The following is a 12,103-nucleotide window of genomic DNA, read 5'->3' on the forward strand; positions in this document are numbered from 1 at the left end:
TTGATTTTTTGATGGGATTTGGCTAGTTTGAGAAATATTCGTGAAGCAGGATATTCATATGCAACTTCATTTCCTTTAGTCCACTTTAACATTATGATTTCTTTGTTTATCAATAAAGTCTAGAGACACAACAGACAAAGAGAAAAAAGTTGAATACTTTGTATATCTAAAATATCCGATTATAAAATAAATGATGACAAGTTATTAGAAATACTTTATATTAATACCACGACTTCTGTAATCCATATTCGTGAATCATTACTGCTCTAACATTGCAAAATTTTATATCTTCACTGATTTTTTGTCCTCTTCCTTTATATGAATAAATTAAATAACTGAACAGATGATATTAAGTCTGGAAGCTGCCTACAAAGTCTGCTACAAGTTTTTTCATCTTGGCATCTGTATCTTCACTAATCTTACCCTCAGATGCAATGGTGGTCAACAAGTCTTTGTGACTGGTACGAATATGCTGTAAAAATTCTTTTTCAAACTTCTGGATCTTAGAAGGATCCAATTTATCTAGATAACCACGAACACCAGTATAAATGACTGCTACCTGCTCTTCAATTGCCATAGGGGCTGTAAAACAGAAAACTTTGCGTGAGAACAATTTCAAAACATACTGACAAATTTATTAACGCTTATTTGACAATTATAAAATGAACAACACTGTATTTGAAAATTCAACTGAACTCATTTATACTACTATATATATCACTTATTATGCAGATGTTCAAGATGAATTTCCTTAAATATGTTATTTTGTAAAAAAGAAGTACTTGCAGGAATTTGGGATCCTAATTGAGGGAAACCATTTCTTCATGCATACATTACTTGAATTGCATGGTACCAGAGGATGAAGGTAAAATTTACTTTTCAAGTATTCTTCATATAAATAACCCTATGTATCAAATCAGAGGATTCAAATGGGAAAAACAAATACAAAGGCTTGTGATGGCAGTTCATGTTAATTTTTTGTAACACTTAATTCACAACATAAAACAATAAGAAAATAAATATCGGTTTACCTACTTAGTTGCTGATATTTCACAGGTTTAAAACCAGTATTTTCAAATCCACAGTTTGTCACAGTACACAAGCAGCAACACTGAGTTAATAGTAGGAACATTTTAAAATTGTAACAGACAACACAAAGAACTAAACTCCTAACTGGTTCCATCCAGAGGTGTACCTAAAGCCAGCTTGCACAAGCCAAATGTTAAAATTCGAAGAATTTTGCAAGCCAGTTGTTAAATGAACAATAGATATAAACTGTGGAGCAGAATGCATGTATTTCAATTCATTATGGCCAAGCAGATGATACAGTTTATGGTGACACAGATCCACTCCGGCATGTTGATTTTGGAACCCTTTGCACTCTCCCCTCCCTACATGGCAGCCTGTATAGAGATTATCCCCACTAGTCATTTTACATAAATATTTTTCATCTAACACTTGCTTCATTCTGTCAGGGAAATTTCTTCTTAAAGTAATGGTATTCCAATACTCTGTCAAAAAGTATCCATTTCAAGAGTTGTCATGAACTCAATAAGGTCATTACAATAAGACAAAGGACCCAGGTCAAGTTAAGCAGATGTCTACTAATAATGGTTTGATGATACTTTTGTAGGGTTGTAATTCTCACAACGGGAGAACCTGCCACGTTTTTTTTTCTATCATCAAATTCCCCAACATGTACTCTCACATAGTGTACAGGATATGATAGTATTATGTGAAAAACTTGCATCATTACTAATTTTCTATCTACAATTTTCTTCCAAATCAATTTGTTACCTGTCAAGACATTATAAAGACTAGACTACAGTCTAGTCTTTGGTCAAGTATTTCTAACCCAACTCTCAGATCCATAACTTAAAATTAGTTTGAACACTGTCTTGTACATAGCTAATTTATTGTTTTGACTAATTTCTCTCTTATTCCATATAAATTTATTCATTGACTTCCTACCATACCAGCTTTGTTAATTCTGTTGTCTATTTCCATATTTAATTTACCATCTCCACTAAAAATTGAGCCTAAGTAACTGAAATGTTTTACTTGTTCTATAGATTCTCCATTCACAATGCCGTTTTGATATTTTCAATGCTTCTGCCTATTTTCATCGTCTTTGTATTGTTATTGCTGACCTTCATACCATATTACAACAGGTACTCAATTTAGTAAGAGAATCTTGCAGACTTGTAGCAGATTTATTCAGAAGTATAACATCATCAGCATAAAGCAAAGAACTGACATTAACATCTCTAATTTTGATATCATGTTCAATACCACTTTCCTTCATAATATGATCCATATAGATAATGAATAGCAGATGGGGATAATACACATCCTTGTCTGACACCAGATTTAACATTAAACCATCTTCCTGTATTTCCTTCAATTCTAACTGCTGACTTACAACTCAAATAAAGACTAAGTATTGTTTGATATAATCCCCCATACAACTGTAGCATTTTGAATAGCTTTTCTCTTGACACTTTGTCATATGCCTATTCCAGATCTACGAAACTTAAATACAGATCTTTATTATATATTCCCATGATTTCTCAACTATTTGTCATAAAATGAAAATCTGATTCTGACCTATTTGGCCTGAATCCAGGTTGTTCTTCACCAAGCTTCCCTTCCACAATCATACTTGCATAAATCTTACCAGGAACACTCAGTAGAGAAATAGCTATGTAATTCTCACATTTAGTTTTATTTCCCTTTTTATATATGGGTGTACCCTAATGAGACCAAAATGTAAATGATTAGAGCAGTAAAGGTTAGAAAATGAAGAGGAGGAAAATGCTCTCTAGTCATGCCCTGCTAAAATACAAGCAAAATTAAAGCTTCTTCCGTAACACTATGCTATAAGAAATAAAGATTTTGAATAAAGCCAGAAATAAAAAAATAAAAAATCCAAAAGAAGATATTTCTCATTAAATCTTTTAGCCAAACAAGCAATTGGAACATACCAAACGAATTGTTTTTTAATGCTCCTAATATCTAATATACATGTCCATAAGACTATATTAAAGAAAACCTGTTATAATTCCCCAGTCCTATATAATACATAGAAGATATTTATTATTATATTTATAATTTATTATATAATACATAGGTGATATACAATTACAAGATAGTGCAATTTTATATGGGTACAGTTCCGTAATGAATCTGTTATTGTACATTCCACGCTTCTCCAATCTCAACTCAACCTTCAAATAAATAAACTGGGCAAAGAAATTATATGCAGGAAGGAAAATCTCTTAGAACTTTGATTCACTTCAAATATCTGATCTTAACTGTAACCTCAATGTTCATTTCCATCTGCAAAACTGAATCTGATTTTACAAATAGTAAATGAAATTGTCATTTAAACACTTCTTAGTTTTTTCAATAGCCAAGCTAGCTTGGCCAAGTGGATAATACACCAAATCTCTTTCAAAAAAAAAAAAAAAAAAAAAAAAAAAAACTATGAGCATGGATGTTTGCAAGTATCTTTTGGTGGCAAATCATTTTTATTATGCCCAGCATGAGATTTATTAAAGGCTGAAGGGCTTATAAAAACCACTTCATGCCAAATATTTTTATGGTTTCTATAGCAGAGTTTCTAGATTATCTATTCCTCAGTCCAACAATGGCACTACTTAATCTTTCATGGACAGGATTAAAAAAGAGTGTTTGCTCTGATATATGTAAAAGCTATCAACTCAATCTCTTCTGTCTAACCTTCTTTGGTTAAATATCTCCCTGTACGTATTCTATCAAATTCATCTGCTGTTTTTATTGCACCGATAATGTTAACCAAACATGTTGAACTTGCCAATTTCCTTTCTTTCTTTTCATTTTTTAAATTTTCTTCCATCGTAAAGATTTTAATGTTCAAAATCTCCACCTTTCAAAAGGTACATATCATTCAACCAATCTCTTCCAAACTGGTAAAAAATATAACTAGATCTTCACTACTTAAGATCAAGCTTGTGTCAAGGCTTATGCATTAGCTGTTCATAACATCTTTGAGAACAATGAAGACTAAATATTAATAACAATAAATTTTTATTTTTCTAATATTTCAGCAAAGTCAAACTGCCATCATCATCAGGCACTATCCTGGGTAAGCAAAAGTGCTGAAGTATGGCAGCCAAAGATGAGCCTGAAGTCCTAAAAAATCTCCCCATTAGGGTAGAATGGGAGGAGGGGACAAAATTTAACACTTTTGGCTGAAATTCTGATGATGGGTGCCTCCCAATTTTGAGGTAGATTCTAGGATAGTCTCCTGTCTTTATATTTGCTATGGTGGAGTAAGGTGGCCTTTTCCCAGAATATCCTGTGGTGGCTGTTCAAAGCATGATCGGCAAATCCTGAATGTCTGCAAAGTTAGAACAGATGTAGTCTTGTGCTTAGCAATTCTGATGCTGGTTATTCCTGCCTGTACAGCCAAAAATGCAGTTTACAACTGCAAGGTTCCTGATCAATACCTAGCAGCTTTAGAGACTGTGGCTAGTCTTGGTGGGATAGATGCAGATAAGAGATGCCCGTTTTCTGTCTGGTCTACAGTATCATAAGGTTGTATTTTTTTTAACGATTTTTGCTAATTTTTTCAGATGCACCCTAGATATGCAGAATGGTGATGAATTTATTATAGTCTATTCTGGAGAGGAGTGTGGTTTTCAGGTTAGTGAGGAAAACACTGTTATATCAGAATTAATTTGTTGTATAGGCTTTTTTTCATAGTCCTGTACTGTTTATGAGTGGGAGGAAAGGGGAGAGAAGGAAGGTCAATCCCAGATGATACGTACTGACTTCAAAGCAAGCCATGGACTGTTTCCTGTTCCCAGGCTGCAATGCCATTGACCCTTTCAGGTGAGTCCATCAGTCAACTGGCTGTGCCATCCGGTACTGTCAGTTCTGCTAAAGAAAGGGCTAAAACTATTATGCACATTACTAGGCATCCCCGTGACAAGTGATCTTATGCACAAGATCACATAATGGTGTATGGAGAAGAGAATTAGAAAGTAAAAGACTCAGGAGAAGCACAGTGAAGGATATGAAGAAAAGTAAACAAAGGAAGAATGAAATGAGCTAGTTCCATCACTGGAAGGTCCCCCTCTGCCACAAACAGTGTCCCACAGAGAGAGAGAGAGAAAAGTGAACAGACAGCATCAATTACAACATTTAAAATTAAGATATGAGAATCTTGAGGCAGTGTGGTCACTTACACAGAATGAAAGAACAAAGGTTAGCAAAACGTACTGTGTGTAAGAATAGTGGGAGGGGGAAACCACAAGGTAGACAAAAATCTAGGTAGACTAAATGAATGCCATTACCTTAAAAGAATGAAACAAAAGAGCTGACAATGGATTAATAGATATATTGGGATGAAAACTGCCAAAAACCTGTTTTGAAATTTAAAACAACTTTATGAGACCAGTGTATTATGTCTGCAAACTTTTTTTCTGAATGCCTTCTTCATTTGCAAGACGACAAAGTTTTTATGGAAACTAAAGCTAACTCACATTATTAAGAAGCTATTAGTACTGTAAACTTCACTATGTAGTGGTACCACAGTATCTTGTGTACACTTCTTAAAGGTACATATCAGGAAAATTATGAGATACAGCCAAGCTGGTTCACAAACACACTTCACTCCTGATTTCATAATGGCAGAACTTTTGAAATTATTAAGAGAGACCTCCAAGGAGTCATTGAGGGAAGACATTATCTACACCAGCTATCATACCTGTTCTGGAATCCATTTATGCTACCCACACTAACTCCAATAGCAATCCACTCCAATCAACACACCACTCAATGAAAAATCTAGCTTGCCCCTTGACAGCATTTCAATAAACTTCCAAGTATGCTCTATCATCCTTTTCCCACTCTCCATATTTTCCACAATTCTCATAACAGTCTTAACACTCTCCTTTGCACTCTTACTGCTGTAAACTAGTGTTGCCAAATGAAAATGACAAAAAACAGCTAAATCTTAAAAAAAAAAAAAAAAAAAAGCTAAAAAGGAGTTAAAAATAAAAATTTGAAGCTAAAATTTTAAAAGTAGTAGCTGATAATTTTAAGTTACTGTATTCAAGTTGAAGTGATACTTACATATAAGGGGCTAAATACATTTTTCATGTGGTCTTCTGCACTTAATTCACCCACATTTTCACTTAGATTTTCAGCTTTATTATATGTGGCAATTGTTCCAATATTACTCAGTGTAGATGCTGGTAAATGATAGTCTGTACAGCACTTGTTGTTACGCCTGAGGCCATGCTTGACTGACAAAATAGCTGTCAGCATTGGCAATTCCATCTTGTTTCTTAATTTAGTTTTAACTACATTCATGGAACTAAAAATTCATTCAATTTCCACATTAGAATTTGGCAGTATTAATAAATTTATTGCACACTGAGCAATTTCTTTAAATGGATTCATTCCAGATGCATCTTTATATTCTTGTACTTCAGTCCAGAATAGCTCAGTGTTTTCTATATTTGTCCATTTATTTAAGTGGATAGTATTGTTTTCAGCAGTAGCAGCAACATCTTGTTCTGTTTTCAGCATTATTTCTAAGATGGGAGTAGCAGGTTCTTTTATATGTTTTAGGATAATGTCAACAGAAAAAGAAGATATCGTTCTTAAAATATTCAAGTTTTCAGTAAGCTGTTTGAAGAGATCAAGAAGAAACTGTCTTGCTCTACTTCTAAGATTTCGTTCATCATTTTGCATTATTTTCTTTTGTATCATCAACTCTGAAATTTTTCTTTCAAATCTGTAACCAAGATTTGGACTGGAATCCAAATAGTCATCAATCTCTGACTCTAGAGGGTCGACTGTGGATGATGGTAGCACTAACATATTAGCCATAGAGCAAATCAAACGAGAAAGGTCTTCAAATAATCTCATCTTATCCACACTGTTAGATTCGAAAATTTTGTTAACTTGCTGAACTTGAAGAGGATGCAAAAATAAAAGGTACAGCAGATTCCTTTCATCTTTGTACATCTCCCACAAAATTTGAGCTTTGTAACATTTCTCAGTCACACTCACGACTTCGAAGTGAGTTTTTAATTCCAACCACTGGCTGAGAATTCTGTCTACTGCAGATTCAATGGAGAGCCACCTTGTTGCACAATTGCTTACAATTTTCAGAGGAGCATCATTTTCGTTGATAGATTGATACAACTCTTTGTATGCTGCTTGTCTTGAAGAAGAATGTGAAAACCACTTATGTTTCAGCAACTGAAAATTCTAATTTTCTTGGGAGAGATTCTGCACAGGTGTGAGACACTGCCAGTTGTAATGAATAGCATACACATCTAATTAAAATTAAGGAGGGAATATATGCCTTCAGTTGTTCATAAACGCCATTATTGACACCAACCATAACACTGGCATTGTCTGTACCGTTTGCAATGAGATTTTTAATGTCCAGTTTCTTGGTCAAGAGCTCTTTTTTCAGTGCAGCCACAATACCACTAGCCTCACACTTTTCTAGAACCACCATGCTCAGAAATGTATGCATAATTCTGTTGAATTTGTTGATATTCACTGTGATATCATTGAACGAATGATATTCACTGTGATATCATTCGATTCGTCTATTAGCAAGCTAAAATTTTCATCTCCAATGTCCGCAATTAGATGATCTTCAAAATGCTCACTTAGAATATTCTTTACAATTGCAGAGCACTTAGTTCAGTGCATTTTTACCTTTGGCATAATTTGACTGTCTGGAATGATATTTTTGCAAAGATCTACTAGATGATCGCAACTGTTGAATGATGAGTGACAACAAAGAAATAATGCTAACCTAGCTTCAAAGTTTGCAGTCTCAGACCTTTTCACAAGCATATTTGTAATAGGAACAGCCTTATATGGAACTGCAGCAAGGTGTTTCTTAGTTTCACTATGCTTTACAAGCAGACAATATTTAGCAGCTATATCACACCTGCAAAACTTATAGTGGCCTTTTGTAGCATCACCAGGAACTTCACACAACCATCTACTAAACATTCCCATTTAGAACCACTCCCTCCTAAATTTTTGCTTGTAAGCTTTATTTTTTCTCTTTGCTCATTTTTGAAGAAGGGTATACAACTCTTTACTGCAACAAATTACGATCAGTTTTTGAAAACTTCCCACTCACTATTGTAACTACCAACCAGAACACTGTGCAAAGACTAACTTGTAGTGGTGATATCAACTTTAAAATGACAAAATGGGACTGTTGGGCCACGTGACTGACTGACATCATCATGCATTTGAAACGTGTACGATGCTCGTACTAAATGTACAATAAAATTCCTTATCAAATGCAAACATCTGGAAAACTTTTAAAACAATTTCTTTCTTTAACAGTAAGTTATAAAAACAACTAAAAAGAGCTGAAACTAGTTCTGAAGGAGCTAGATTTGGAGCTAGGTGCTAGATTAAAATTTTTGGAGCTAGGAAAGAAAAAAAAAAAAAAAAAAAGCTAGCTCCAAAAGAGCTAAATTGGCAACACTACTGTAAACACTCTTGCAATCAGAATCACAGAAACTAGGAGACCTGACCTACACACATTAGTCCAAGTGAGACCTTATCATGGCCTTGTAAAGAGTCCTTGAAGTTCAACATCCTATGTACTAAAACTCCAAGATTCTGATCAATTTCTTCTCACATGACACCACCAATATAATATGGCATTATAATATGATAAAATCAGGAATGCCACCAGTGGCATTCCTGATTTACCCTGCCTATCTTTACATCATCAGCAAATAGCTATGACTCCTGTAAAATCCTTTCCAATGTCATTCATGTGAAGATTGAATAACAATGGACAAGGACTAATCCTTGTGATATAACCAATTGTTACCCTAAATCTTGTACTTACATCTCCCACATACCACTTTTTTTTTACTTTTTTTGATATGTCAGTCATCTTATCCATGCCAATATTTTATAATGCAACCCCATATTCTCCAATTTATACAACAATCTTCCGTGCTATATTCTGTCAAAAGTTGTAGCAAAGTCTAAAAGTATCATGGAATATCCATTCTGCTTATCTAGCTCAATGGTAACATTATTATAAAATGTAAACAAGTTGCTCAAAGATGACCTCTTAGTAAATCCATGCTGCTAATTGCAAAGTATAGCTTCTCTGTGAACCCATTTCTGTATGTTAGCCAGGCTGACTTTTCCAAAATCTTCATTCCCAATCCATTGATACTGATAGGTACACAGTTGGATACAACACCCATCCTTGTGCAAAAGAGAAAGTGAAATCTTACCTGTTCTGAGACCCAAATTATATAGCCTGGTCAAATGAATAAGCAGTTCTACCGAACACTCCTAGCATCTATACTGATATCCCAGCAGTCCCTATTGCACAATTCTTATTCAGTTTGTGTAACAATTCTAGTACTTCCTCTTCATGTACCAGTTTCTTCATCCAGTGAAGAGGTAACAGTGGGCTTAATGTTGCATACACCAGGTTGATAGCTATTAGTAAAATGGGCACTCATTAGTTGAACAATCTCTTCTACATCTGTCACCATCATACCATCTGTATTCAATGGCTATTCTTTCATATTCATTCTTTTACTTGCAGCATAATGAATTTTCATTATGAGTTATTTTTAGCTTGCAGAGCCAGTTTCTTTTCATGTACTCAGACTTTGCTTTCCATATAATAGTTATAATTTTTCTAGCCTGCGCCTTATAATTTTCATAACTGGCATCATCCTTATACTCCTTCCACTTTTTTTTTTTTTTTACTAATCTCTTGCTTAAGATTACATATACATTTCATTCCTTACCTATTTATTCTTTGAACTCTAGGGGCGTATTTAAATACGGCATAATTTTAGTATTTTTAAGCACTTCACATGCATTATCAATATCCTTTCCATCCAACATTGGATACCATGGCATAGAATCCAGCATACTCTTCAGTTGGTCCTGATTTCAATGTTTTGTAATTCACAGCATGTAACCTTTTCTGAATGGAATTCATAAACTTAAGCCAGTTCCCAAGACAATAATACCTCATGATCATTATCACAAAACTGGAGGCAGAATAGTTATGTCTTGACTGGAACCCCCTCTGAAACATAGAATTAAACACATAGAGAGACAGCTACTTTAGTTAATAGACCTCTTCTGGAACTTACAGTAAGCTTAAGTAAATGTTTTGGACATTTGGAACTTCTAGGACTATGATCTGTAGTCTTAGAAGATAACAGAAGTGAATATGGACCATAACTTCTGCTAAATAGTTCTGTGATTGGATATATGAAATTCAATTAAATGAGAATACCTTTTGTAAAGAACACTTACTTGAAAACAAGCTCAAAAGCAAACCATGATTAAGTAGTTGGAAAGTTAAAGAATTATTCCTGACTCTGTACAGACTGAACAGAATATACAACTAGTGATTTCCTAAACTTCAAGTAGATTCGCCATTTGAATTACAGTATTTTCACCCACTGCCAATTTAAAAATACAAAATTTAGTAATGCCAAGTTCATTATTATTTTAGGGCATGTACAATTGAACAGTTTATGCGAGTGTTTGGAAACATGGATCTGCAAGTTTGGAAAGCATGGATCAGTATATATTAATATCCCAAAAATATAATATACAAATACAAACCTTATATAAAAATGAATCAAGAGATTAAATAGAATATCTGAAGGTACAAGATATCAGATGTTGCATGACTAAACCATTACTGCAAACAATTTTAACCAAGAAAATATTATGCATAATATTGAAAATAAAGTAATATAACTGTTTTAAAAATAATTTAATAAAAATAGCATTTTCTTCATTCAATGACAGTTTTTTTTTTTTTTTTCAGAAAATATACCTAATAAAAAATCTGGGTTTGAAGATACACTGAGTGGTCAGTTTATCTAGAGATGTAAAGTTAATGTTTATCTGTTTTATTGTTTTTCCTTAGAAAAGCAATGTTTTGTAGTAGATTGTGTTTTTAGAGTATTTATAACATTTTTGAGATATTGCAATATTGAATAGTTTAAAATGGTGCCAAAAATAGACAAGAAATGGAACACTAACAGGAACTGTAAAGTAGAGAACAAGGGCTTCCCCTACTAAAGATGATATTGAAAAGGATGCTGAAAATAATTTAACCTCTGAAATCACAAGGTTAAAGCAATCAATAGATAGACAATGCATGAGTTATTAAAAAGTTAAGCAGCATTTAAAGGAACACAGGTAGAATGAGAAAGTTAAGCAGTAAAATGAAAAACAACGAAGAATGGAATCAGGTAAGTTAGTGCTTAATGAAAATCAGCTACATAAAGTTGATTGAAAAAGAAGAGTGTTATTTGGTATGGTGACTATCATAAAACATGCCATTGATGAGCAGATTATAACTACGTTTTCCCAGAGCAGAAATTAAAAATATAGTACATGCAACTGAAAGATCAAAAAGAAAAGCAAGAGATCTTAATTGTAGTAGGTACAAACAATTCAACTAGTGATAAATTCAGTATGAGAAAGGATATGTAAAGTTTATTAGAAGTGAGAGTGAAGTAGGAATGAAAGTCATAAGTATATTACTTAGAAATGAATTAACAATTCTATGTGTAGGATGTGTGGAGTGAGTTTGAGAGAAGAATGGATTTATATAAGAGGGACAAGCACTGCGACACTGCAGCACCCCTAAGGAAAAAATGAAAAAACTAAATTTTGTCTGTGTTTATAAATAATAACAATGCTTACAACATTATATAAACGCAATACAACATGTTAAAGGTTACAGCTTATGTTTCGACATTGATTGAATAGTTAATAATTGGAATTGTTCGATTAACGCTTTAGGTTACGAAAAAAATGCACTGCGATCTAACTCCGATATTTGTTTGCGCTTGTTGTTGCAACGTTACGTCATTAGATACACTGTGTATCTAATGACGTAATGATATATGATACACTGCCGCTTGGGCAGTGTATCATATGCTTGCGCGCGTTATTTCTGTGAGATATGAAACGTTTATTATTGGTGCGTGTTCGTGGTGAACTATTTTTGGTAAATCTTATTTTATTTTGTTAAAATAACATAATTATTTATTTA

The 12,103-nt window shown here is 33.6% G+C and overlaps 1 protein-coding gene across 1 annotated transcript in view; it reads right to left on the bottom strand.

Moving 5' to 3' along the window:
* Positions 1-196: 196 nt before the first annotated feature.
* The window catches only part of blw (ATP synthase subunit alpha blw, mitochondrial), a 193,458-nt gene continuing 181,551 nt past the window's right edge, over positions 197-12,103 (bottom strand). Inside the window, exon 10 of the mRNA XM_090395741.1 lies at positions 197-582. Within this exon, the coding sequence (XP_090251867.1) occupies positions 350-582 (233 nt within the window). The 3' untranslated portion in view covers positions 197-349. The remainder of the gene's footprint in view (positions 583-12,103) is intronic.

This window comes from Typopeltis vanoorti, chromosome 7 (assembly GCF_054136105.1).
Source record: "Typopeltis vanoorti isolate ZY-2024b chromosome 7, IOZ_Tvanoo_1.0, whole genome shotgun sequence".
Taxonomy (NCBI): domain Eukaryota; kingdom Metazoa; phylum Arthropoda; class Arachnida; order Uropygi; family Thelyphonidae; genus Typopeltis; species Typopeltis vanoorti.